Genomic DNA, 26,631 nt, shown 5'->3' with positions numbered 1-26,631 from the left:
AGGCAAATGTTAAAAACTGCTCCATATTCTGGCTCAATGGCTCCGTTGGTTAGAGCAGTGGTCCCCAACGCCCGGGCTGCGGACCGGTACCGGTCCGTGGGCCATTTGGTACTGATCTGCAGAGAAAGAACAAATAACTTACATTATTTTCGTTTTATTTATATTTAAGTCTGAACGATGTTTTAGTTTTTAAAAATGACCAGATTCCCTCTGTTACATTCGTCTAAGACTCACTCTTGATGCTTGTCTCGGTCACGTGATACATTTATTTATCCCACCCTAAAGGCCAGTCCGTGAAAATATTTTCTGACATTAAACCGGTCTGTGGCCCAAAAAAGGTTGGAGACCACTGGGTTAGAGCATCTTCACAATGCACAAAGTGGGTTTACACCTAGTTTGAGGCACATACAGGAGCAGATGAATATTTTTACTTCTTTCTCTCTCTAAAATCAGTAAGTAAAAAAATTAAAAAACAACAAACAAAAAAATGTGCCCTAGTCCTATGTTGTAAGGATCTCTCTGTTTTTATTAATTTAATACTAAAAGAAAACTTTGGCAGGAACTTAAAAATTAAGCAAAATTTACTTTTTAAAAGTTATCTGGTACTCTGAGGAAGATCTCATATTAAGGAGAATTAATTGGTGAGGAATGTTCTGAAATACTACTCTTGGTGGCTACTAGTAAAATTGCTGCTCCCACATTTTTAATAGTTTTGAAGTTATAAGGAAGATGTTACACTTTTGTAATCTGAAAAATCTCTTTGTTTCCTTTTTTTTTAAATAGAGATGTGAACTGTGTCCTCATAAGGATGGAGCTTTAAAAAGAACAGATAATGGGGGTAAGTGCAGAAACTTTTGAAAAAATTTTTATTGAAAACTGGAGTGGGAAAGTATTTTAAAATATTTGGTAGTTTATATTATTATATATAATTAAATAGTGTTTACCACTCAGGTATTTTTAATATCAGTGGATATAATTTATGAATTCTTTTTTACCTGAAACACAGTTTTTTTTTTGTGGACAGAATTAAGCATTCCGCCTGACCTGTGGTGGCGCAGTGGATAAAGCGTCGACCTGGAAATGCTGAGGTCGCCGGTTCGAAACCCTGGGCTTGCCTGGTCAAGGCACATATGGGAGTTGATGCTTCCAGCTCCTCCCCCCTGTCTCTCTCTCTCCTCTCTCTCTCTCTCTCTCTCTCCTCTCTAAAGTGAATAAATAAAAGTAAAAAAAAATAAAAAAAAAATAAAAAAAAAAAGAATTAAGCATTCCTTTTTCTATTATTTCTTTCATTCTCATTCCTTTTTTTTGTGTGTGTATGTGTGAAAGAGAGAGAGACAGACAAAAAGGGAGAGAGATGAGAAACATCAACTCATAGTTGTGGCACCTTAGTTGTTCATTGATTGCTTTCTCATATGGGCCTTGACGGGGGTGAGGGTGGGGGCTCTAGCTGAGCCAGTGACTTCTTGCTCAAGCCAGCGACCTTGGGCTTCAAGCCAGCGACCTTTGGGCTCAAGCCAGCGACCATAGGGTAATGTCTCTGATCCCATGCTTAAGCCAGGACCCTGCTCTCAAGCTGGTGAGCTCATGCTAAAGCCAAATGAGCTTGCACTCAAGCCCACAACCGTGGGATTTTGAACCTGGGTCCTCTGTGTCCCAGGCTGATGTTCTATCCACTGTGTAACTGCCTGGTCAAGCAGCATTGCTTTTTCTTTTTAAAAAAAATTTTTTAGTCCCTGGCCGGTTGGCTCAGTGGTCGGCCTGGTGTGCAGGAGTCCCGGGTTCAATTCCTGGCCAGGGCACACAGGAGAAGCGCCCATCTGCTTCTCTACCCCTTCCCCTCTCCTTCCTCTCTGTCTCTCTCTTCCCCTCCCACAGCCAAGGCTCCATTGGAGCAAAATTGGCCCGGGCGCTGAGGATGGCTCTGTGGCCTCTGCCTCAGGCGCTAGAATGGGCTCTGGTTGCAACAGAGCAATGCCCCAGATGGGCAGAGCATCGCCCCCTGGTGGGCGTGCTGGGTGGATCCCTGTGGTGCACATGCGGGAGTCTGTTTGACTGCCTCCCCATTTCCAACTTCAGAAAAATACAAAAAAAATTTTTTTTTAATTTAATTTTATCTGTTCAGTATGACTGTTGCTTTAATTTGCCAAGATTCAGTTTTCTCTTCCTCACTTTGAGTAAAACCCAGGTGCCACTGACAATATTGTTATACTTATTTAATGGGGAGCAATGCGTGGCAGGCTTTTTATTTAACCTGCTGAACTTCTCTTATTCATTGCCAAGCAAAGGCACTCCCCCCTCCCCCACATGCACTGAACTTTGCAAAGCTACTGTAAGGTGATTTTGCATGCCTCCTGTTTCTCAGCTCCCAGTAATTTGCTCAACAAATAACAGAAAGCACAGTTCTTTGCTGCTAGCGTGAAAGGTAGTGTCCTCTACTTGGACATACAGGGTTTGTTACTTCAATCTCAAATCTTGAACATATTGTGACTTTTCCTTTTCTTTTTTTTTTTGTATTTTTCTGAAGTTGGAAACGGGGAGGCAGTCAGACTCCCGACCAGGATGTGCCCGACCAGGATCCACCTGGCATGCCCACCAGGGGGCGATGTTCTGCCCATCTGGGGCATTGCTCTGTTGCAACCAGAGCCGTTCTACCGCCTGAGGCAGAGGCCATAGAGCCATCCTCAGCGCCCAGGCCAACTTTGCTCCAATGGAGCGTTGGCTGCGGGAGGGGAAGAATGAGACAGAGAGGAAGGAGAGGGGGAGGGGTCGAGAAGCAGACGGGCACTTCTCCTGTGTGCCTTGGCCAGGAATCGAACCCGGGACTCCTGCACGCCAGGCCGATGCTCTACCACTGAGCCAACCGGCCAGGGTGACTTTTCCATTTTTAATTTCCTTTCTTTGCCAACTACAGCTACCATGTACTTTTCTGTTTCACCTTTTTCTTCACACTTTCTTTTCTGTGGTGTGTTGTGAGCAATGCATTTCATGTTAATTCTTTCATTCAAAAAGTGTTGACAGGTTTATCGCTGTCTCCTACAATTGAGATTTCTGATCCTTTGATCCCGCCTCTGTCTCTATTCCATTCCTCAGTTCATATTGTTCCTAGGATTCCTCAGATGAGTGAGGTCATGATATTTTTCTTTCTCTGAGTGGCTTATTTCACTTAACATAATAGTTTCCAGGTCCATCATGTTGTTGCAAAAAATATTTCCTTCTTTTACATGGCCCCATAGTATTCCATTGTGTATATATACAACTGCTTTTTAATCTACTCGTCCACTGACACGCACTTGGGCTGTTTCCAGATCTTGGTTACTTGAAACAATGCTGCCATATACATAGAGGTGCATTTCTCCTTTTGACTCATTGATGTGGTGGTCTTGGGATATATTCCCAAAAGTGGGATGGCTGCATCAAAAGGCAGTTCGATTTTTAATTATTTGAGGAATCTCTGTACTGTTTTCCACAGTGGCTGTACCAGTCTGCATTTTCACCAGCAGTGCAGGAGGGTTCCCTTTTCTCCACATCCTTGCCAGCACTTATTCGGTGTTGTTTTGTTGATGAGCGCCATTCTGACTGGTGTGAGGTGGTATCTCATTGTGGTTCTAATTTGCATTTCTCTAATGATTAGTGATGTTGAGCATTTCTTCATATGCCTGTTGGCCATCTGTATGTCCTCTTTGGAGAAGTGTCTATTCATTTCTTTTGCCCATATTTTTTTTTTCAGGGACAGAGAGTCAGAGAGAGAGATAGACAGGAACAAAGAGAGATAAGAAGCTTCAATCATCAGTTTTTCATTGGGACACCTTAGTTGTTCATTGATTGCTTTTTCATATGTGCCTTGACCACGGGCCTTCAGCAGACTGAGTAACCCCTTGCTCGAGCCAGCGATCTTGGGTCCAAGCTGGTGACCTTTTTTTTTTTTTTTTTGGCTCAAGCCAGATGAGCCCGTGCTCAAGCAGGCAACCTCGGGGTCTTGAACCTGGGTCCTTCCACATCCCAGTCCGACGCTCTATCCACTGCGCCACCGCCTGGTCAAGCTTGCCCATTTTTTGATTTGACTGTTTATCTTCCTGGTGTTGAGTTTTACAAGTTCTTTATAAATTTTAGTTATTAACCCTTTATCAGACGTATTGTCAAATATGTTCTCACATTGTGTGGTTTGTCATTTTATTCCATTCTTACTGTCTTTAGCTGTGCACAATAGTATTCCATTGTGTATATATACAACTGCTTTTTAATCTACTCGTCCACTGTTTGATATAGTGGACGAGTAGATTAAACTATATAGTTTGATATAGTCCCATTTGTTTATCCTGTCTTTTATTTCCCTTGCACGTGGAGATACATCAACAAATATATTGCTATGAGTGATATCGGAGAGCTTATTGCCTATGTTTCCCTCTAGCATGCTTATGGTTTCATGACTTACATTTAAATCCTATAAACATTTTGAGTTTATTTTTGTGAATGGTGTATGTTGGTGGTCTAGTTTTATTTTTTTGTAGGTAGCTGTCCAATTTTCCCAATACCATTTGTATTGCAGACTATCTTTACTGCATTGTATGCTCTTACCTCCTTTGTCAAATATCATTTGTTCATAAAGGTGCGGGTTTATTTCTTGGTTCTCTGTTTTGTTCCATTGATCTATATGCCTGGTCTTATGCCAGTACCAAGCTGTTTTGAGTACAATGGCCTTGTAGTATAACTTGACGTCTGGAAGTGTGATACCACCCACTTTATTGTTTTTTTTCAAGGGTTGCTGAGGCTATTTGTGTTCTTTTTTGGTTCTATATGAATTTTTGGAATATTTGTTCTATATCTTTGAAGTATATCCTTGGTATTTCAATAGGAATTGCATTGAATTTATAAATTGCTTTGGATAATATGGACATTTTAATGATGTTTATTCTTCCTAGCCATGAACATGGTATATGCTTCCACTTGTTTGTATCTTCCTTGATTTCTTTTATCAATGTTTTTTTTTTTTAATTCCATTTTTTTAAAAATTATTTTTATTTATTTATTCATTTCAGAGGAGAGAGAGAGAGAGATTGAGAGATTGAGAGAGAGAGAGAGAGAGAGAGAGAGAAGGTGGGGAGGAGCAGGAAGCTTCAACTCCCATATGTGCCTTGACCAGGCAAGCCCAGGGTTTTGAACCGGCAACTTCAGCATTCCAGGTCAATGTTTTATCCACTGCGCCACCACAGGTCAGGCTTATCAATGTTTTATAATTTTCCAAGTACAGGTCCTTAACCTCCTTGGTTAAATTTACTCCTAGGCATTTTATTTTTTTGTTGCAATAGCGAAAGGGAATGTTTTCTTAATTTCTCTTTCAGACAGAATTGTTGGTGCATAAAAATGCCTCTGATTTCTGAGTATTAATTTTATATCTTGACACCTTGCTGAATTCCTTTATCAGGTCCAGTAGTTTTTTTTGGTTTTTTTTTTTACAGAGACAGAGAGAGTCAGAGAGAGGGATAGATAGGGAGAGACAGATAGGAACGGAGAGATGAGAAGCATCAATCATTAGTTTTTTGTTGCGACACCTTAGTTGTTAACTTACTGCTTTCTCATATGTGCCTTGACCGTGGGGCTACAGCAGACCGAGTAACCCTGTGCTCAAGCCAGCGACCTTGGTGAGCTTTGCTTAAACCAGATGAGCCCGCGCTCAAGCTGGTGACCTCGGCGTCTCGAACCTGGGTCCTCGGCATCCCAGTCCAACACTCTATCCACTGTGCCACCACCTGGTCAGGTTCAGTAGTTTTTTAACTGTTTCTTTACTGTTTTCTATGTACAGTATCATATCATCAGCAAATAATGATAGTTCTACTTCTTTTCCAATTTGGATGCCTTTTATTTCTTCTTCTTGTGTGATTGCTGTGGCTAGGACTTACAAAACTATGTTGAATAACATAGTTTATGCCCTGCCTTGTTCCTGAGCTTTTAAATTTTGCCCATTGAGTATGATGTTGGCTGTGGGTTTGTTATAGATAGCCTTTATCATGTTGAGGTATGTTCCCTGTATTCCCACTTTGCTGAGAGTTTTTATCATAAGTGGGTGCTGGATTTTATCAAATGCTTTTTATGCATTTATTGATATTATCATGTGGTTTTTGTCCATCCTTTTGTTTATGTGATGAATCACATTGATTGATTTGCAAATATTGTACCAGCATTGCCTCCCCAAAATAAATCCCACTTGATCATGATGTTTGATTTTTTTCATGTATTGCTGGATCTGGTTTGCTAATATTTTGTTGAGAATTTTAATATGTAAATTCATCAGGGCTGTTGGCCTATAGTTTTCTGTCTTTTTGTTGTCTTTGCCTGGCTTTGGAATCAGAATTATGCTCACCTTATAAAAGGAGCTTGCAAGTTTTCCCTCCTCTTTCTTGAATTTTTTGAAATAGCTTGAGAAGGATAGGAGTTAGTTCTTTTTTGAATGTTTGGTAGAATTCACCTGTCCTAGGGCTTTTGTTTGTTGGGAGTTTTTTGATAACTGTTTTGATCTCATTTGTTATAATCGGTCTATTTAGGTTTCCTGGTTCTTCCAGATTGATTTTTATAAGATTATATTTTTCAAGGAATTTGTCTATTTCACCTAGGTTGTCTAATTTGTTTGGCATATAGTTCTTCACAGTATTTTTTTACAATCCTTTGAATTTCTGCTGTGTTTGTTGTTACTTCTCCACCCTCATTTCTAATTTTATTTATTTGAGTTCTTTCTCTTTTTTTTTTGGTGAATCTGGCTAAGGGTTCATCGATCTTGTTTACTTTTTCAAAGAACCAGCTCTTGGTTTCATTGATCCTCTGTATTGTTTTTTTAGTCGCTATGTCATCTATTTTAGCTCTGATCTTTATTATTTCTTTCCTTCTGCTTCCTCTGGCCTTTACTTTTTGTTCTTTTTCTAGTTCTTTTAATTGCAGATTAAGTTGTTTATTTGAGCTTTTTCTAGCTTCTTAAGGTATGCCTGTAATGCTCTGCTTTTGGCTTCCCTCTCCAGTCTGCTTTTGCTCTGTCCCACAGATTTTGAGTTGTTGTATGCGCATTTTCATTTGTGTTTCAAGGAAATTTTTTTATTTCTTTCTTGATCTCATTGTTGACCCATTCATTTTTTAATAACATGCTGTTTAGTTTCCAAGTGTTTGAGTATTTTTCAGTTTTTCTACTGTAGTTGATTTCTAGTTTCATGCCATTGTGGTCAGAGAAGATGCTTGATATGGTTTCTTTCTTTTTTTTTTTTTTAAATACTAATTCTTTTTGTTTTGTTTTTTTTATTATTTTTTTATTTATTCATTTTTAGAGAGGAGAGAGACAGAGTGGAAGAGAGAGGAGAGAGAGACAGAGAGAGAGAAGGGGGGAGGAGCTGGAAGCATCAACTCCCATATGTGCCTTGACCAGGCAAGCCCAGGGTTTCGAACCGGCAACCTCAGCATTTCCAGGTCGACGCTTTATCCACTGCGCCACCACAGGTCAGGCAAGCAGTGGTTTCAATCTTCTTAAATTTGTTGAGACTCATTTTATGCCCTAATACAGGGGTCCCCAAACTACGGCCTGCGGGCCGCATGTGGCCCCCTGGGGCCATTTATCCGGCCTCCGTTGCACTGCCAGAAGGGGTACCTCTTTCATTGGTGGTCAGTGAGAGGAGCATAGTTCCCATTGAAATACTGGTCAGTTTGTTGATTTAAATTTACTTGTTCTTGCCTGACCTGTGGTGGCGCAGTGGATAAAGCGTCAAACTGGAAATGCTGAGGTCGCCGGTTTGAAACTCTTTGCTTGCCTGGTCAAGGCACATATGGGAGTTGATGCTTCCAGCTCCTCCCCCCTTCTCTCTCTCTCTGTCTCTCTATCCTCTCTCTTCCTCTCTAAAAATGAATAAATAAAATTAAATTTAAAAAAATTACTTGTTCTTTATTTTAAATATTGTATTTGTTCCCATTTTGTTTTTTTACTTTAAAATATGTGCAGTGTGCATAGGGATTTGTTCATAGTTTTTTTTCATAGTCCGGCCCTCCAACGGTCTGAGGGACAGTGAACTGGCCCCCTGTGTAAAAAGTTTGGGGGCCCCTGCCCTAATATGTGGTCTATGCTAGAGAATGTACCATGCGCACTTGAAAAGAATGTATATTCTGCTGCTTTAGGGTGAAAGGTTCTGAAGATATCTATTAAAACCAGTTGATCTAGTGCAGGAGTAGTCAACCTTTTTATACCTACTGCCCACTTTTGTATCTCTGTTAGTAGTAAAATTTTCTAACTGCCCACCAGTTCTACAATAATGGTGATTTATAAAATAGGGAAGTAACTTTACTTTATAAAATTTATAAAGCAGAGTTACAGCAAGTTAAAGCATATAATAATAATTACTTACCAAGTACTTTATGTTGGATTTTCGCTAAGTTTGACAGAATAAATCTTTATAAAACAACTTAGTATAGTTAAATCTATCTTTTTATTTATACTTTGGTTGCTCTGCTACCGCCCACCATGAAATCTGGAATGCCCACCAGTGGGCAGTAGGGACCAGGTTGACTACCACTGATCTAGTATGTCCCTTAATTCTGCTGTTTCTTTGTTTATTTTTTTTGAGTATCTATCCATTTGTGTTAGTGGGGTATTGAAATCCCTAACTAGTATAGTATTGCTGTTGATCTCTTCCTTTATGTCCATCAAAATCTGCTTTATATATTTAGATGCTCCTATATTAGGTGCATAGATATTTATAATGATTATCTCTTCCTGTCGGATTGCTGCCTTTATCATTATGTAATGACCTTTTTTATCCCTTACTGTAGTCTTTGTTTTAAAGTCTATTTTGTCAGATATAAGTATTGCTACCCCAGCCTTTTTTTCTTTTCCATTTGCATGAAATATTTTTTCCATCCTTTTACTTTCAGTCTATGTGTATCTTTTGTTTTGAGGTGGGTGTCTTAGATAGCATATGCATGGGTCTTGTTTTCTTTCTTTCTTTCTTTCTTTCTTTCTTTCTTTCTTTCTTTCTTTCTTTCTTTCTCTCTATATATATATTTTTGTATTTTTCTGAAGCTGGAAACGGGGAGAGACAGTCAGACAGACTCCCGCATGCGCCCGACCGGGATCCACCCGGCACACCCACCAGGGGACAACGCTCTGCCCACCAGGGGGCGATGCTCTGCCCCTCCGGGGCGTCGCTCTGTTGCGACTAGAGCCACTCTAGTGCCTGGGGCAGTGGCCAAGGAGCCATCCCCAGCGCCCAGGCCATCTTTGCTCCAATGGAGCCTCGGCTGCGGGAAGGGAAGAGAGAGACAGAGAGGAAGGAGAAGGGGAGGGGTGGAGAAGCAGATGGGCGCTTCTCCTATGTGCCCTGGCCGGGAATCGAACCCGGGACTTCTGCACGCCAGGCCGACGCTCTACCACTGAGCCAACTGGCCAGGGCCAGGTCTTGTTTTCTTATCCATTCAGCTACCCTATGTCTTTTGATTGGAGCATTTAATCCATTTACATTTAAGGTTATTATTAATATGTAGTTGCTTATTGCCATTTTTTTCCTTTAAATCTATATTCCTCTTTTACTATATATACAGTGGTACTTTGAGATACGAACAGACCAATATACAATTTTTTATTTTAAGATATGAGCTGCCACTTGGTCTGTATTTTTTTCGAGATCCAAGCAACATTCCAAGATACAGGTTGTGATTTGGGAAGCTGCCGCTAGTTGGTGTACGGGTTCAGCATCAGCAGTTTGATATATGCGGTGATTGGCTTACAAGCTCAGTTACAGAACGAATTAAATTCATATCTCAAGGTACGACTGTACATATATATATATGGTCTACTGGAAAGTTCTGTTCGTTTCTATCACAAGTTTTGACACGTAAGCACATGTTTATTTGGCGCATGTATGCCTCTCTATTTTTATCACTTAATGTATACATACTGACGTAGCAAATTAACTAAAACAAAGTTGATTCACATTAGTCTTATGTGTGAAGTGATAGTGTACCCATGGCTACTGATAAAGTTCATTTGTGCCACTGTAATTTTACAAATTTCAACAAGGAAGAAATGCTACAGAAGCATGTCTGTTGCATCCACCATATTCCCCAGACTTAGCACCCTCTGACTATCAATTGTTTTTGTCCTTACAAAATTTTTTGAAGGGCAAAAAATTCAAAAATGAAGAAGATATCAAACAAGCACTGGTTCAATTTTTCACATCAAAAGATGAAATATTTTTCAAAAATGGGATATATAAATTGCCCTCACGCTGGCAATAAATCATTGATAATGGCAATTCTATTATTTAATAAAGTTTATTGATGGTAAGAAAAGTTTGTATTTTGTTTTATTCCAAAAACGGACAGAACTTTCCGGTAAACCATATATATATACCCTCCCCCTTCTTTTTTCTACCTACAGCAGGCCCCTTAACATTTCTTGCAGCATTTGGTTTGGTTGTTATGAATTCCTTGAGTTTTTTTTTGCCTGGGAAGCTTTTTATTTCTTCTTCAATTTTAAATGATAGTCTTGCTGGATAAAGTAGTCTGGGTCGTAGGTTCTTGTTCTGCATTACTTCGAATATTTCTTGCCATTCCCTTCTGGCCTCAAGTGTTTCTGTTGAGAAGTCAGATGTCATCCTAATGGGTGTTCTTTTGTAGGTGATTGACTGTTTTTCTCTTACAGCTTTTAATAGTCTTTCTTTATCTCTTAGCTTTGGTATTTTGATTATGATATGTCTTGGTGTGAGTCTCTTTGGGTTCTTTTTTAATGGGGTTCTCTCTGCTTTTTGAACTTGTGTGACTCTTTTCTGCATCAATTTAGGGAAATTTTTATCTATAATTTCTTCAAAGATCTTCTCTTGTCCTTGTTCTTTCTCTTCTCCTTCAGGAACCCTTATTATAAAGATATTGTTTCTCTTCATGTTGTCACAGGGTTCCTTGGACTTTTTGATACTGTTTTCTTTTTGCTTTTCTGCTTTCGTGTTTTCACTTATCTTGTTCTCTAAGTCGCTGATTCGATCCTCTGCTTCATCTAGCCTGCTTTTAATTCCTTCTAGTGTAGTCTTCATTTCTGATATTGTGTTTGTCATTTCTGTCTGGTTCTTCTTTATGATTTCCATGTCCTTTTTGATGCTTACAATTTCTTTATTTAGGTGTTCATGAAGTCCATCCATTGTAGTTTTGAGATCCTTAAGCATCCTAACAATCATTATTTTATACTCTGCATCTGGTAATTTCATTATTTCTGATTCATCCAGGACTTTTTCTGAGGACTTGTCTTTTTAATTAATTAATTAATTTTACAGAGACAGAGAGAGAGTCAGAATGAGGGATAGACAGGGACAGACAGACAGGAATGGAGAGATGAGAAGCATCAATCATTAGTTTTTCGTTGTGCATTGCGACACCTTAGTTGTTCATTGATTGCTTTCTCATATGTGCCTTGACCATGGGCCTTCAGCAGACCGAGCAACCCCTTGCTTGAGCCAGCGACCTTGGGTCCAAGCTGGTGAATTTTTGCTCAAACCAGATGAGCCTGTGCTCAAACTGGTGACCTCGGGGTCTCAAACCTGGGTCTTCCACATCCCAGTCCGATGCTCTATCCACTGCACCACCACCTGGTCAGGCTGAGGACTTATCTTGTTGAAGCATATGACTTACACTTCTCTGCCTCCCCATTATTCTCTGTATGACTTGTAGGCTTCTTCCAGTTGTGATCTCCTTACCTAGTAGAGCAGCTTTGAAGTCTTTCAGCATTGATTTTCCTTAATGCAGGATGATCTACATATTTTTTATTAAAATTTTGACTTTTTTGAATGGATACAGTTTCTTATAGAATTATTTTTGAAAAAAAGCCACTCTTTCCTTTTGTTAGAGTTAAAATCTGTTTTTGATTTTTCCCCTCTCTTTTGTATATTAGTGGACAGATGATGTTTCTATTGAAAGTTAATTTTAAATCTCTTAAGGGTCTTTTTGCTTGATAAAAAGAAATGCAGACTTCTGTCTGTAAATTTTGTTGTGCTTTCTTGAGAACCATTGCGTATTTCTCGTTTTCATCTCTATTTTTAGTTACCTCCCTCATTGATATTGGTGTTTCTTTATAGCTTAGTACCATGAATTTAATAAACTGTGGCATGCCGTAAAAATTAAGTAACTGATGAAGAAACTCAAAGATTAGTATACAATTCCATTTTGAACAGCCAACTCTGAAGTGTTTTTTGTATAGAATACATTATGGCATTAGCAAAGAATTGGGAAAAATACAGTTGTTTTGGCCACATACACACACTTTTTTTGTTGCTGTTGTTAAGAGAGGTGGGGAGACAGTGAGACGGACACAGTCATGTGCCCAGACCAGGATCCACCCAGCAACAATGCCTGAGTCAACTGAGCTATTTTTAGCTCCTGAGGCTGTGAGACTTGGACCAACTGAGTTGTCCTCATTGTCTGGGGCTGATGCTGGAACCAATTAAGCCACTGGCTACAGGAGGGATAGAGGAAGAGAAGAGGGAAAGGGAAGGGGAAAGAAGCAGATGGTCACTTCTTTCTGTTTTTTTAAGATTTTATTCACTGATTTTACTGGGGTGGGGCAGGAATGAGAAGTATCAGCTCATAGTTGCTTCAGTTTAGATCATTAATTGCTTAACCAGGCAGGCCCAGGATTTCGAGCCAGCTTACTTCAGTGTTCCAGGTTGATACTCTAGTCACTGTGCCACCACAGGACAGGCTTTTTTATTGTATTTCTTTAAAAACAGATGACATTGGGATTTTAATGGGGATTGAATCAAATCTATCTATTACTTTGGGTAATATGGCCATTTTAACTATGTTGAGTCTTCCAGTCCACAAACATTGAATATTTTTTCATTTCATTGTGTGTTTTTGTTTCTTTTTTAAAAAGATTTTATTTATTGATATTATAGAGAAAAGAGGCAGAGATAGAAAAGTATTACCTTTTTTTCTTTTTTTTTGGCAGAGACAGAGAGAGAGAGAGAGACAGATAGGGACAGACAGACAGGAAGAGATGAGAAACATCAATTCTTTGTTGTGGCTCCTTAGTTGTTCATTGATTGATTTCTCATATGTGCCTTGACTAGAGGGCTACAGCAGACCGAGTGTCCCCTTGCTCGAGCCAGCGACCTTGGGCTCAAGCTGGTGAACCTTGCTCAAACCAGATGAGCCTGCGCTGAAGCTGGTGACCTCGGGGTCTCAAACCTGGGTTCTCCACATCCCAGTCCGACGCTCTATCCACTGCACCACCGCCTGGTCAGCTCTAGGTCGATACTTTATCCACTGGGCCACCACAGGCCAGGCTTCAATTTCTTTTAATAATACTTTCTAGTCTTTAATATGTAGGTCCTTTAAATCCTTTGATAAGTATTTTTAGGTATTTTATTTTATTTTGTTGCAATTGTAAAAGGAATTATTTTTTTTTATTTTTTTATTTTCTGATGCTTAATTGTTGGCATATAGGAAGGCAGTTGACTTTTGTTTATTAACTTTGTATCCTTGGATTTTACTGTATTTGTTTATTGTTTCTAATAGTTTTTTGTTGGAGTCTCAGAATCATGTCATTTGCAAAAAGTGATTCCTCCTTCTTTCCTAATGTGGATGGTTTTTATTTCTTTCTTTAGCCTGATTGCTCTGGCTAGGACTTCCAGAACTGTGTTCAGTAAGAGTAGTGAAAGTGGGCATCCTTGTCTTGTTTCTGATTTTAGAGGAAAAGCTTTCAGTTTTTCACCTTTTAGAATGATATTGGTTGATGGTTTGTCCTACATGGCCTTTATCTTGTTGGAGTGCTTTTCTTCTTTACCCATTTTATTGAGTGTTTTAATCATTAATGGATGTTTGTCTTAGAGAATACTATTTCTGCATATATTGATAAGATCACATGATTTTTGTTCTTTGTTTTATTAATGCGGTGTATTACATTGATTAATTTGCTTTTTTTTTTTTTTTTTTTTCATTTTTCTGAAGCTGGAAACGGGGAGAGACAGTCAGACAGACTCCCGCATGTGCCCGACCGGGATCCACCTGGCACGTTCACCAGGGGCGACGCTCTGCCCACCAGGGGGCGATGCTCTGCCCATCCTGGGCGTCGCCATGTTGCGACCAGAGCCACTCTAGCGCCTGAGGTAGAGGCCACAGAGCCATCCCCAGCGCCCGGGCCATCTTTGCTCCAATGGAGCCTTGGCTGCGGGAGGGGAAGAGAGAGACAGAGAGGAAAGCGCGGCGGAGGGGTGGAGAAGCAAATGGGCGCTTCTCCTGTGTGCCCTGGCTGGGAATCGAACCCGGGTCCTCCGCACGCTAGGCTCTACCGCTGAGCCAACCGGCCAGGGCCGATTAATTTGCATATGTTGAACCATTCTTCTGTTCCTGGAATAAATCTCACTTGATCGTGATGTATTATTAGTAGTGGTGTTATTTAATTACTTTTTTTAAGTGAGAGGAGGGCAGACAGAGAAACAGACTCTCGCGTGGGAGTCTGAGTGGGATCACCAGGCAACCCCTGTCTGGGGCTGATTGTTGAAATCAACCAAGCTATTTTTAGTGCCTGAGGCCGAGGCTCTGACCAATCGAACTATCCTTAGCACCCCAGCCAACACTTGAACCGATCAAGCCACTGGCTGCGGGAGGGGAAGAAGGAAATAAGGGGGAGGAGAGATGTAGATGATCTCTTCTTCTGTGTGCCCTGACTGGGGATCGAACCTGGGATATCCATATGCCAGGCCGATGCTTCATCCACTGAGCCCAGCTGGCTAGGGCCATTTCATTTATTTATTTATTTATTTATTTATCTATATTTATTTATTTATTTTTACAGCACAAGCTTTATAAAGAACAGGAGAACACATTTTTCCACATTGTACTCAGTCCAGCAGAGCCCAGTCTGTGGGACTGTTCTTAATCCTCAGTGAAGGCTTCAGGCTTTACCATTTAGTACATTCTCTGCAGCTCTGGTTACCTGATCAGCACTGAAGTTGTTCAAAGAGACATTCTTCTCTTGGCCAAATGCATAGCAAGCCCAGAGCTTGGGCTGCACATCTGAGCATTCGCGGACTAGGATGGGCAGGTTGGGGTTTGCTTTCTTGAGCTCCACATAGCGTTTCTCAATGAAATCCCTGATGCCCTGGCTTCCAGGTGAACGCTGACATAAGTGGATGCGAATCTCTCGTAGACCCAGTTTGGCCCCAATCCCACGAGCTGCCGTGGCTGCTGCCATCGCCTCTAGAACCCCCATATTATTTTTTAAAATGATTTGTTGTATTCTATTTGCTAGTATTTTGTTTTGGATTTTTGTATCTATTCCTTACAGATACTGGTCTGTAGTTTTCCTTTTTATGTGTGATGTTTTTGCCAGGTTTTGGAATCAAGGCTATGTTGGCCTCATAAAATGTATTAGGAATAGGAAGTATTGCCTCTTCAAGTGTTTTGAAAGACTAAGAGGGGTATATGTACCAAATCTTCTTTGAATGTTTGATAGAATTCACTAGTAAGGCCATCTAGATAGTTGTTTCTATTTCCTCAGTTTGTTGGTCTGTTTATGTTTTCTATGTCCTCATGATTCAGTCTAGGAAGATTGTCTATTCAGCCTAGGAAGATTGTCATGATTCAGTCTAGGGACTTACACATTTCTTCTGAGTTGCTGAATTTGTTGGCATACAATCTTTCATAGTATTCTACAATGATCCTTTGTATATCTATGAAGTCTGTGGTAACTTCTCTTTCATTTCTAATTTTGTTTATATGAGTCATTTCTCATTTTTCCTTAGTGAGTCTAGCCAGGGGTTTGTCAATTTTATTAATCTTTTTAAAGAACCAGCTCTTTGTTGTATTAATTTTTATAGTTTTTTTCTCTATTTCATTTAGTTTTGCTCTAATTTTTATTTTTTCTTCTTCTGACTTTGGGTTGCCTTTGTTCTTCTTTCTACTGTAGTTCTTTCAGATGTGATGTTAGGTTACTTGGGATCTCCTTGTTTCTTGATATAATCTTGTAATGATATACATTTTATTACTGCTTTTACTGCATCTCAGAAGTTTTGATATGTTGTGTTGTCATTCTCATTTGTGTATATCCTTTGATCTTTGCTTTTATTTCTTCTTTGACCCAGTCATTTTTTAGAGGTACCGTATATTGCTTAGTTTCCACATTTTTGTGTGTTTCTTTCCTTTTTTTTGCAGTTGAATTCTAATTTCAAAGCTTTATGGTCAGAGAATATGCTTGATGCAATTTAAATCTTCCTGAATTTCTTGAGGTTAGTTTTGTGTCTCAACATATGGTCTGTCCTTGAGAATGTTCCATGTGTGCTGGAGAAAAAAGTGTATAATCTGATGTTCTGGTACGTAATGTTCTAGATGTCAATTATACGGGGTCTTCAGGTACGACAGTCTCAACACACAATGTTTCGAGTTTAAGACACTCCCATATAAACCTAAAAGAAATTGATATGTGGTTCACCTATGCTGTTAGTGTACTTAATTTAAGTACTACATGGGCCAACTAGTTTGGTTGTGCATGGGAGAAGAATACGCAGTAACGCTGTATATGAGTATGGGAGTTGGCATCCCCCAGTATGCTTACTTATGCCATTTTTGGCTTAGTGTTGTTATATGTTCTAGATCAGGGGTCTCAAACTCGCGGCCCGCCGAACAATTTTGTGCGGCCCGCAGACTAATCCACGGGCTTACTTAATTTTATCCAAAATATTTTGAACTTCGTGGATTAGTCTGCGGGCTGCACAAAATTGTTCGGCGGGCCGCGAGTTTGAGACCCCTGATCTAGATTATGATTTTTCCACTGTTTTAGGATAGGTAGTGACTTAGGCTAGGGTGTGTTTTGACTTCACCAAAATTATGTCACTGTCGTAGGAATGGAACTGTGTTGTAACCACAGGACCCCCTAAATGCCTATTTGGTCTACTGTGCTGTTTAAAGCTGATATTTCTCTCTTTTTCTTTTTTTTAAGTTGAGAGGAAGGGAGACAGTGAGGCAGACTGCCTCATACACCCCAACCAGGATTTACCCAGCAGCCCCTTCAGGGGGGGCCGATGCTCAAGTACTGAGCTTTTTTTTAGCTCCTGCGGCAGATGTGCTTGGACCATCTGAGCCATTCTCAGTGCCTGGGGCCATGTTCAAAGGAATTGAGCCACTGGCTGCAGGAGAGAAGGGGGAGACAGAGAGGGAGAGAATCAGATGGTCGCTTCTCCTCTGTGCCCTGACTGGGATAAGCCAGGCCAGTGCTCTATACCCTGAGCCACCGACAAGGGCTGATATTTCTTTATTGACTGTCTTTGGAAGATCTATCTAGAGCTGTTCATGGAGTATTGAGTTCCCCATGACCAGGCGGTGGCGCAGTGGATAGAGCGTCGGACTGGGATGCAGAGTTCCCCAACTATGGAATGTTTTTGTCTCTTTCTCCTACTAGTTCTGTTAGTAGTTGTTTTACATATTTTAGTGCTCCCTGATTTGCTGCATATATATTAAGAAGTGTTATATTTTTGCAGTGTAGTTTTCCCTTTATATCATTATGAAACGTTCATCTTTGTCTTTTGTTACCTTTGTTATCTTCAAATCAGTATTGTCGGACATAAATATGGCTACATGGGGCTTTTCTTTGGATATTACTTGCTTGGAGAATCTTTTTCAGCCCTTTCACTTTGAGTCTACTTATAGCTTAGATGTGTCTTTTGAAGGCAGCCAATGGTTGGGTTTTGTTTTTTGATCCAGTCTGCTACTCTGTGCCTTTTTATTGGTGAATTCAGGCCATTTATATTTAGGATAATTATTGATGCATAAGGATTTTCTATAGCCATTTTATCTTTTGTTTCTTGGTAGTTTTGCATCCTTGTTGGTTGTTTTCCTTTGTGTTTGTTAGTTTGTTGTTTTTATTTTTTATTTTATTTTTATTTTTCATTTTTCCGAAGCTGGAAACGGGGAGGCAGTCAGACAGACTACCGCATGAGCCCAACTGGGATCCACCCGGCATGCCCACCAGGGGGCGATGCTTTGCCCCTCTGGGGCGTCACTCTGTTGCATCCAGAGCCATTCTAATGCCTGAGGCAGAGGCCACAGAGCCATCCTCAGCACCCGGGCTATCTTTACTCCAATGGAGCCTCAGCTGTGGGAGGGGAAGAGAGAGACAGAGAGGAAGGAGAGGGGGAAGGATGGAGAAGCAGATGGGCGCTTCTCCTGTGTGCCCTGGCGGGGAATCGAACCCGGGACTCCTGCACGCCAGGCCGACGCTCTACCACTGAGCAAACTGGCCAGGGCCAGTTTATTGTTTTCAACTTTTTTTTTCTTCCTCCCTCACTGCCTTCTCCTCCCCACTCAGTTTGTTGATATATATATATATATATTTTGGTATTTCATGCTTCTTTCCTCTGTTTTCTCTTTTTTAAAGGTATGTATTTCTATTTTAGTTTTTTTTAAAAATTTTATTTATTCATTTTAGAGAGGAGAGAGAGAAAGGGAGAGAGAGAGACAAAGAGGGAGAGAGAGAAGGTAGGGAGGAGCTGGAAGCATCAACTCCTATATGTGCCTTGACCAGGCAAGCCCAGGGTTTCGAACCGGCGACCTCAGCATTTCCAGGTTGACGCTTTATCCACTGCGCCACCACAGGTCAGGCCATTTTAGTTTTTTTGTGGATGATTACCCTTAGACTATTGAAAAAAAAAGTTTCATATATACAATAGTCATTTGTCTTGTGAATGCATCTGTCCACCATCTTCTTTTGCTAATTCAGACCTTTATCCCCTCACTTTTATGTTTTTGTTGTCACAATATATCCCTGTTGATATCATACACTTGTTGGAGCTTTTACTTGTAGGTTTGTTACATGTTCCTTATTTCTGGTAGCATGACCCTCTTGAGTATTTCCTGCAGTGGGGTTTTCTGGTGATAAATTCCCTCAGCTTCAGTATATCTGGATAAGTTTTTATTTCTCTTTTATATTTAGGGATAACTTTTTTTTTATTTTTTATTTATTTATTTATTTATTTTTGTATTTTTCTGAAGCTAGAAACGGGGAGAGACAGTCAGACAGACTCCCGCATGCGCCCTACCGGGATCCACCTGGCACGCCCACCAGGGGCAACGCTCTGCCCACCAGGGGGCGATGCTCTGCTCCTCCGGGGCGTCGCTCTGCCCTGACCAGAGCCACTCTAGCGCCTGGGGCAGAGGCCAAGGAGCCATCCCCAGTGCCTGGGCCATCTTTGCTCCAATGGAGCCTCACTGCGGGAGGGGAAGAGAGAGACAGAGAGGAAGGAGGGGGTGGGGGTGGAGAAGCAAATGGGCGCTTCTCCTGTGTGCCCTGGCCGGGAATCAAACCCAGGTCCCCCGCACGCCAGGCCGACGCTCTACCGCTGAGCCAGCCGGCCAGGGCCTAGGGATAACTTTGATGGATATTTTATTCTTGACTGATAATTCCTCTCTTTCAGTACTTTGAATGTTTGGGTACACTCTCTCTGGCTTGTAGAGTTTCTGCTTAGAAGTTTGATGATAACCTGATGGGCTTCCCTTTATATGTTACTTTCTTCTTTTCCCTGGCTGCCTTGAGGATTCTTTCTTTGTCATTAATTTCTGACAATTTTATTAATATGTACCTTGGAAAAGGACTCTTTGGGTTGAGGTTTAGGTATTCTGTTGGCTTCTTGGATTTGATTTGAGAAGCTTTCATCAATTTGAGAAGTTCTCATTGATTATTTGTTTGAATAGGCTTTCTGTTCCCTTTTCTTTTTCTTCTTTTGGTATACCCATTATTCTTATATTGTTCTCTCTGATGGAGTTGGATAATTCTTGTAGAGTTCTCTCATTTTTTAAAATTTCTTGATTCTCTCTCTTCCCTCTGCATCATCTCTAATTGCCTGTCTTTGATGTCATTAATTCTATCCTCTACCTGGCCAGTTCTATTAGTTATACTTAATTATTGTATATCAACTATACATTTTTCAGTTTGTATATTGCATTCTTCATATCCAGAATTTCTATGTGGTTGTTTTTTAAAGTTTTCAGTCTCTCTCTTGTGAAGTATTTGTTTTATTCATTAATTTGTTTTCTGAGTGCATTAAATTGCCTATCAATGTTTCTCACATCTCATTGAGTATTTTCAGAACTTCATTTAGTAGTCTCTGTGGTTTATAATCCCAGCTTCCATGTGATTGAGATTGCTTTCTGGAGATTTTACATTTTCTTTCTGAACTGTTTCTTTTTTAGTTATCCTTTGCCTAGCAGGCATTTGTAGTTGGCTTTTTTTTTTTTTTTTTTTTTTTTTTTTTTTTTTTGAGAGAGAGAGAGAAGGACAGACAGGAATAGAGAAAGATGAGAAGCATCAACTAATAGTTGCTTCACCTTAGTTGTTCATTGATTGCTTGTCATATATGCTTTGACTGGGGAAGCCTAGGTCTTTAAACTGGCGACCTCAGCATTCTAGGTCAGTGCTTTATCCACTGTGCCACCACAGTTCAGGCTCACAGAGCTGTCTTTAAGACCTCTACTGAACCACAGTGGGCATGGGTCAAGGGAGAGTAAAAATGCCAAAAGCCTTTCTACCATTTGTAACTTGCTTTTTTCTTTATTTAGCATTTATTTGAGTGCTGCAAATGTTCTACTCTATTTTTTACAGTTCTGACAGAATTGGTTTTAACAGTTCCTGCTTCATTTAAAAATATATATATTTCTTTGATGAAATGTGCCCTTGGAGCTGCCTACTCCACTATTTTTGCTGACCAAATTTTGGATATTTTGCATTCCTAAAAATCCTGAGTTTTGTTCTGAAATATGTAGTTATAGTCCTTGGAAATAGTTTGATCCCTTAAAAGTTCTGCTTTTATAATTTATTAGGTGGTTCCAGAGCAGTGCTAGGTCTAGGGGTAATTGTTCCCAACTACTGAGTATTCTACGTAATGTTCTAAGAGTTATAGATTTTTCTAGTTTGACTAGAGGAAATCGGTTCTTGGCCTTTTGTGCCTGCTGAATACTTTTGGATGATTCTTCTCTTAAGCCATGTAATTTCTTCACTCACATGTTCTCTTCTTAATATTTAACTGGTTTTCTGTGATTGTGTTTATTTCTGTAGTGCTCTCTCTGTGAAGAGCTTTCCCTTCTGGTATTTTGTCTTACCAAATTTAGCTGCCTTGGTCTCACCAAATCTCCTAAGCTTTAGATGTGTCCTGGGTTTGGCTTCAGTTTCTTATCCTGTGCCTTGGCTTGGAAGAACTCTCAAGACATTGAGATGGGGAAACCGAGAACTCACATTTTTTTCTTAAGTATTTGGGATGGTTGTCGTTTATTACCTAATATCCAACATCTTTAAAAACCATTGTCTCAAGTATTTTATCCATTGTATTTCTGTATTAGAAAGTATGCATGTTTCATACAGTAGGCTATGTTTGGTACTTGTTATTCCATCTTTATTCTATCTTTAGCAGAAGTCTCCTGTTACTCTACTTGATTATTTCCCTTATTTTTTTAATTTTTCTTTATTTATTTTATTTCCCTTATTTTATTGTTCCTCTGTTCCCTCTTTTTTTCCCTTTTTTGTGATTATATAAGTATTTTTTTAGCATTGATTTTAATCAGTTTAGTAATTCAGTTAATTAGTATTATATTTAAATTTAATTGTGTTAAATCATCCTTTTGGCTATATTTTTCTTTTTTGTTGAAATCATTTTCTATTTTACAATTACAGTGGACATTCAGTATTATACTTGTTTCAGATATAGACCCCACTGAATAAACATTATATAACCCACTAAGTGATCATCCTGTTAACTATTATATATAACTTATACCATACTTAGTTATTAGAATTTTATTGACTATATTCCCTAGGCTGTACTTTACATCCCCATGACTGTTCTGTAACTACCAATTTGTACTTCTTAATCCCTTCACCTTTGTGAACCTGCTATCTTCTTACACCCCTCCCCCAATTCTGGCAACCATCAAAATGTTCTCTGTATCTATGAGTCTGCTAGTTCATTTATTTTGTTTTCTAGATTCAATTGTTCATAGGTATGTATTTATTGCCATTTTATTGTTCATGTTATTTTAAACTTTTACTGATTTTTAGAGTGGAAGGGGAAGAAAGAGAGAGAGAGAGAGAGAGAGAGAGAGACATTGACTTGTTCCACTTATTTTATGCATCCATTGGTTGATGCTTTGTATGTACGCTGACTGGGGATCAAATTCACAACCACGGCATATTGGGAAAATGCTGTAATCATCTGAGCTACCTAGCCAGGGCTTATTGTTCATATTTTTTATCTTTTTTTCCCCCTTCTTCCTCTTTCTCCTCCTCCTCCTCCCTCCTCCCCCCTCCCTCTTTCCCCCACCCTCCTTCCCCCACCCTCCTTTCTCCTCCTATTTCCTTCTCCCTCCTCCCTCTTCCTTCCCCTCCTCTCTCCTCCCTCCTCCTCCCACCTTGTCCCTCCTCCTCCACATCTTCCTGCCTCCTCCCTCCTCCCTTGTTTTCTTCTTCTCTTCCTTTTCCTCCCTCCTCCTCCCTCCTCCTCCCTCCTCCTCCTTCTTCCTCCTTCCTTCTCCTTCCTCCTCTTCCCTCCTCCCTCCTTTTCCTTTCTCCATCCTCTCTTCCCTCCTTCCTCCTTCTCCCTCATTTTCCTTTTCTCTTCCTCCTCCTCCTTCCCCTCACCCTCCTCTTTCCTTCTCCTCCTCACTCCTCTTCTTCCTCCTCCCTCATCTTCCTCTTTTTTCTTCTCTCTCCTCCTCCTTCCTTCTCTCACCTCTTCCTTCCTCCTCCTTTTCCTCCTCCCTCTTTTTTCTTCCTCCTCTTCCTCCTCCCTCCCCTCCTCTTCTCCTCCTCTCCCCTTCTTAACAATTCATGCAGTAATAGTTTGATGATGATGAACTCCTTCAGCTTTTTCTTGTCTGGGAAGCTCTTTTATCTGTCCTTCAATTCTAAATGATAGCTTTGTTGGGTAGAGTAATCTTGGTTGTAGTCCCTTGCTTTTTATCACTCTGAATATTTTTTGCCAATCCCTTCTGACCTGCAAAGTTTCTGTTGAGAAAGCAGCTGACAGTCTTATGGGAGCTCCCTTGTAGGTAACTAACTGCTTTTCCCTTGCTGCGTTTAAGATTCTCCCTGTCTAGGCCCTGGCTAGTTTGCTCAGTGGATAGAGTGTTGGCCTGGTGTGTGGAAGTCTTAGATTTGATTTCTGGTCAGGGCACACATGAGAAGCGACCATCTGCTTCTCTTCCCCTCTCTCTACCCCTTCACTCTGACCCTCTTGCAGCCAGTAGCTCAGTTAGTTTGAGTGTCAGCCTGAGCACTGAGGATAGCTTGGTTGGTCCAAGCATTGGCCTCAGGTGCTGAGGATAGCTTGGTTGATTCAAGCATTGGCCCCAAATGGGGGTTGCCAGGTGGATCCTGGTTGGGGCAACATAGTAGAGTCTGTCTCACTATCTCCCCTCTCTCACTTAAAAAAAGAAAAGAAAGATTATCCCTGTCTTTAAATCTTTGGCATTTTAATTATGAAGTGTCTTGCTGTGGGCCTCTTTGGGTTCATCTTGTTTGGGACTTTCTGTGCTTCCTGAACTTGTATGTTCATTTCTTTCACCTGGTTATGGAAGTTTTCTGTCATTTAAAAAAACTTTTTATAATTGATTAGATTTTAGAAAGAGGAAGGGACAGAGAGACAGAAACAGATAGAAGCATTGATCTGTTTCTGTATGTGCCCCGATTGGTGATTGAACCCACAATCTTCAAATTTTTTTTAAGTGAGAGGAAGGGAGATAGTGAGAAAGACTCCCACATATGCTACAGCAGAGATCCTCCTGGCAACCCTGTCTGGGGCCAATGCTTGAATCAACTGAGCTACTTTTAGCTCCTGAGGTTGACTCTTGGACCAACCGAGCCACAGGCTGCAAAGGGGTAAGAGGGAGAGAAGTGGAGAGGGCAGGGAAGAGAAGCAGATGATCTCTTCTTTTGTATGCTTTGATTGGGAATCAAACCTGGGATGTCCATACACTAGACTGACGCTCTAGCCATTGAGCAAACCAGCCAGGGTCAACTTTCACATTTTGAGATGATGTTCTAACCAATTGAGCTGTCTGGCCAGGTCAAGTTTTCTGTCATTTTTTTTCAAATAGGTTTTCAATTTCTTGCTCTCTTTTTCTAGCACCCTCATGATATGAATGTGATACATTTGAAGTTGTCCTAGAGGCTCCTTACAATATCCTCATTTTTGGGGATTCTTTTTTTTTTTTTTTCTGTTCTTAATAGGTATTTTTCATTTTCTTATATTCCAGATCCCCATACTGATTCTCGGTTTCATCTATTCTATTGTTGATTCCCTATAAATTATTCTTCATTTCAGTTAGTGTATTCTTCATTTCTTACTGGTTCTTTTTTATGGTTTCTATGTCCTCTTTATATTGTTGAAGTTGTCTCTTAAGTTTGTTTACTCTTCACCTAAGTTCATTGAACAGCCTTATAACTGGTGTTTTGAACTCTGCATCTAGTAGATTATTTGTCTCCATTTTGTTTAATTCTTTTTCTGGAGTTTTTTTCTGTTCTTTCATTTGGGACATTTTTCTTCATCTCCTCCTTTTGGCAGCCTCCCTGTATTTGTATCTATGTATTAGGTAGATGTACTATATCTCCCAGGCTTGGTAGAGTGGACTAATGTAGTAGGTATCCTGTAGGGTTCAGTGGCACAGCCTCCCCCTTAACCTGAGCTGTGTATTTCAGGTGCACCTCTGTGTGGCCTCTGCACTGTCCTATTGTAGTTGAGCCTTTATTGCTGTTGGCATGTCAGTGGGGGGGGGGGGATTTAGCCCAAAACAGTTGGCTTCAAGGGCTGGCTGGTACCACAGTAGAGAATCAACTGTTTAGAGGCCCATCCCATGGGGCAGGACTTACTTCAGCAGGACTCTAGTCCCCCTGAGTCTGCCCCTTGAGTGTGTGCTTGTGGAGGCGGTTGGATGGTGTTGTGATGTAGTCTGAAGCTGTCCACAGGGTGCTCTGGCTCTGGGGTCTTCCAAGAGGTGCAGGCCAAGGTCAGCCACTGCCTATGTTCTGCTTGGGTCTACCTAGCATGAGCTACAAAGCAGTCTGCAGATGGCTGTTACTTGTGCTGGGCTTGGAGGTTTCCAGTGGAGTCCAAGCTTTGAACCAAGGGTGGCTGCTGCTAGTACTAGGGCTGCGGTCAGAGGTACAGGAGCATGCCAAGGCCAGATGCTATGTGTTTTGAAAGAGTTTAGTAAAGTATGAAGCCTGAGCCAAGACAGGCCATTCATAAGGAAAAGCCACTGGAAAGGTTGATTATATTTTTCTGTATGTGGGAATTTTAATGTTTTTTTATATAGTGGTTTATTCAGGGATTATAATTCTTTTTTTTTTTTTTTTTAATTTTTATGAAGCTGGAAACAGGGGGAGACAGTCAGACAGACTCCTGCATGCGCCCGACAGGGATCCACCCGGCACGCCCACCAGGGGGCGACGCTCTGCCCACCAGGGGGCGATGCTCTGCCCACCAGGGGGCAATGCTCTGCCCATCCTGGGCGTCGCCATGTTGCGACCAGAGCCACTCTAGCACCTGAGGCAGCGGCCACAGAGCCATCCCCAGCGCCCGGGCCATCTTTGCTCCAGTGGAGCCTTGGCTGCGGGAGGGGAAGAGAGAGACAGAGAGGAAAGCGCGGCGGAGGGGTGGAGAAGCAAATGGGCGCTTCTCCTGTGTGCCCTGGCCGGGAATCAAACTCGGGTCCTCCGCACGCTAGGCCGACGCTCTACCGCTGAGCCAACCAGCCGGGGCCGGGATTATAATTCTTAACTAAAAAAATCAGTCTACTGTGTGTACCACCTTTGATTAAATGGAGAAACCTTAAAACCATGTAGATGTCATTTACCCACTCTTTCTCTAGTTCTTTTAAAATGTATTAAACTTACATACATTGAAAACTTGACCAGACAACATTTAAGCTTTGATGTAAGCAGTCTTATGTATTTCAAGTGAAAGAAAGTATAGTTGTTTTATCCAGTGTAAGTATTTAAAAAGGCGAAAGATTTATACGATCTGAAGAGAAACCAGAGTTCCAGTGTAAGTATTTATGTGTTTATTATGCTTTATTTTTTTCTTCATCTTGGAGTTTCCTTTTGGCTCATTTTTCTTGTTGCCTGAGGGCAATTGTTTGGTTTTCCCTTTAATGGAAATTTGATTAAAGATATTTTTGTGGATCTGGCCGGTTGCTCTGTGGATAGAACATTGGCCTGGTGTATGGACATCCTGGGTTCGATTCCTGGTCAGGGCACACAGGAGAAGTGACCATCTTCTTCTTTTCCACGTCTCCTGCAGCCGATGGCTCAATTGGTTTGAGTGTTGGCCCGGGCCAACTGAGGATAGCTTGGTTGATTTGAGTGTTGGCCCCAGACGGGGGTCGCCGGGTGGGTCCTGGTCGAGGGGCATGTGGGAGTGTCTCACTTTCTCCCCTTCCCTCACTTAAAAAAAAAGATACTTATCTTCTTTATCAAGTTGTTCTTTTGATGACAGTTTACATTTGGTTGTTTTCTCTCTTATTTACAGTGGATTTGTTATGATTCTTCAGTTTATAAATTGTCATCTTCTGTTTGGAAAGTTTTTAGGTTGTTTTTTATGTATTATCAAATGTTGCTTTTTTGACATTTTCTTTCTCATA

The 26,631-nt window shown here is 40.7% G+C and overlaps 2 protein-coding genes across 10 annotated transcripts in view; one reads left to right on the top strand and one right to left on the bottom strand.

The window, feature by feature from the left end:
• The window catches only part of MLLT10 (MLLT10 histone lysine methyltransferase DOT1L cofactor), a 297,166-nt gene that overhangs the window by 73,102 nt on the left and 197,433 nt on the right, over positions 1 to 26,631 (top strand). For 8 of the 9 annotated variants that reach the window (XM_066279458.1, XM_066279455.1, XM_066279453.1 and 5 more), the window contains one exon: positions 784 to 838. The exons of the other annotated variant lie outside the window; for it this stretch is intronic. Coding sequence is in view for 7 of the 8 variants with exons in the window: in XM_066279455.1 (XP_066135552.1) it covers positions 784 to 838 (55 nt within the window). In the remaining variant the exon portion in view is untranslated. The remainder of the gene's footprint in view (positions 1 to 783; positions 839 to 26,631) is intronic. 9 annotated transcript variants of the gene reach the window in all.
• Positions 14,810 to 15,205, bottom strand: LOC136338438 (NADH dehydrogenase [ubiquinone] 1 alpha subcomplex subunit 2-like). The gene has a single exon (XM_066280829.1). It carries the CDS (start codon positions 15,203 to 15,205, stop codon positions 14,906 to 14,908), a length of 300 nt encoding a protein of 99 aa, XP_066136926.1. The 3' UTR covers positions 14,810 to 14,905.

This window comes from Saccopteryx bilineata, chromosome 5 (assembly GCF_036850765.1).
Source record: "Saccopteryx bilineata isolate mSacBil1 chromosome 5, mSacBil1_pri_phased_curated, whole genome shotgun sequence".
NCBI lineage: Eukaryota > Metazoa > Chordata > Mammalia > Chiroptera > Emballonuridae > Saccopteryx > Saccopteryx bilineata.
This window is presented reverse-complemented; position numbering and strand designations above follow the sequence as displayed.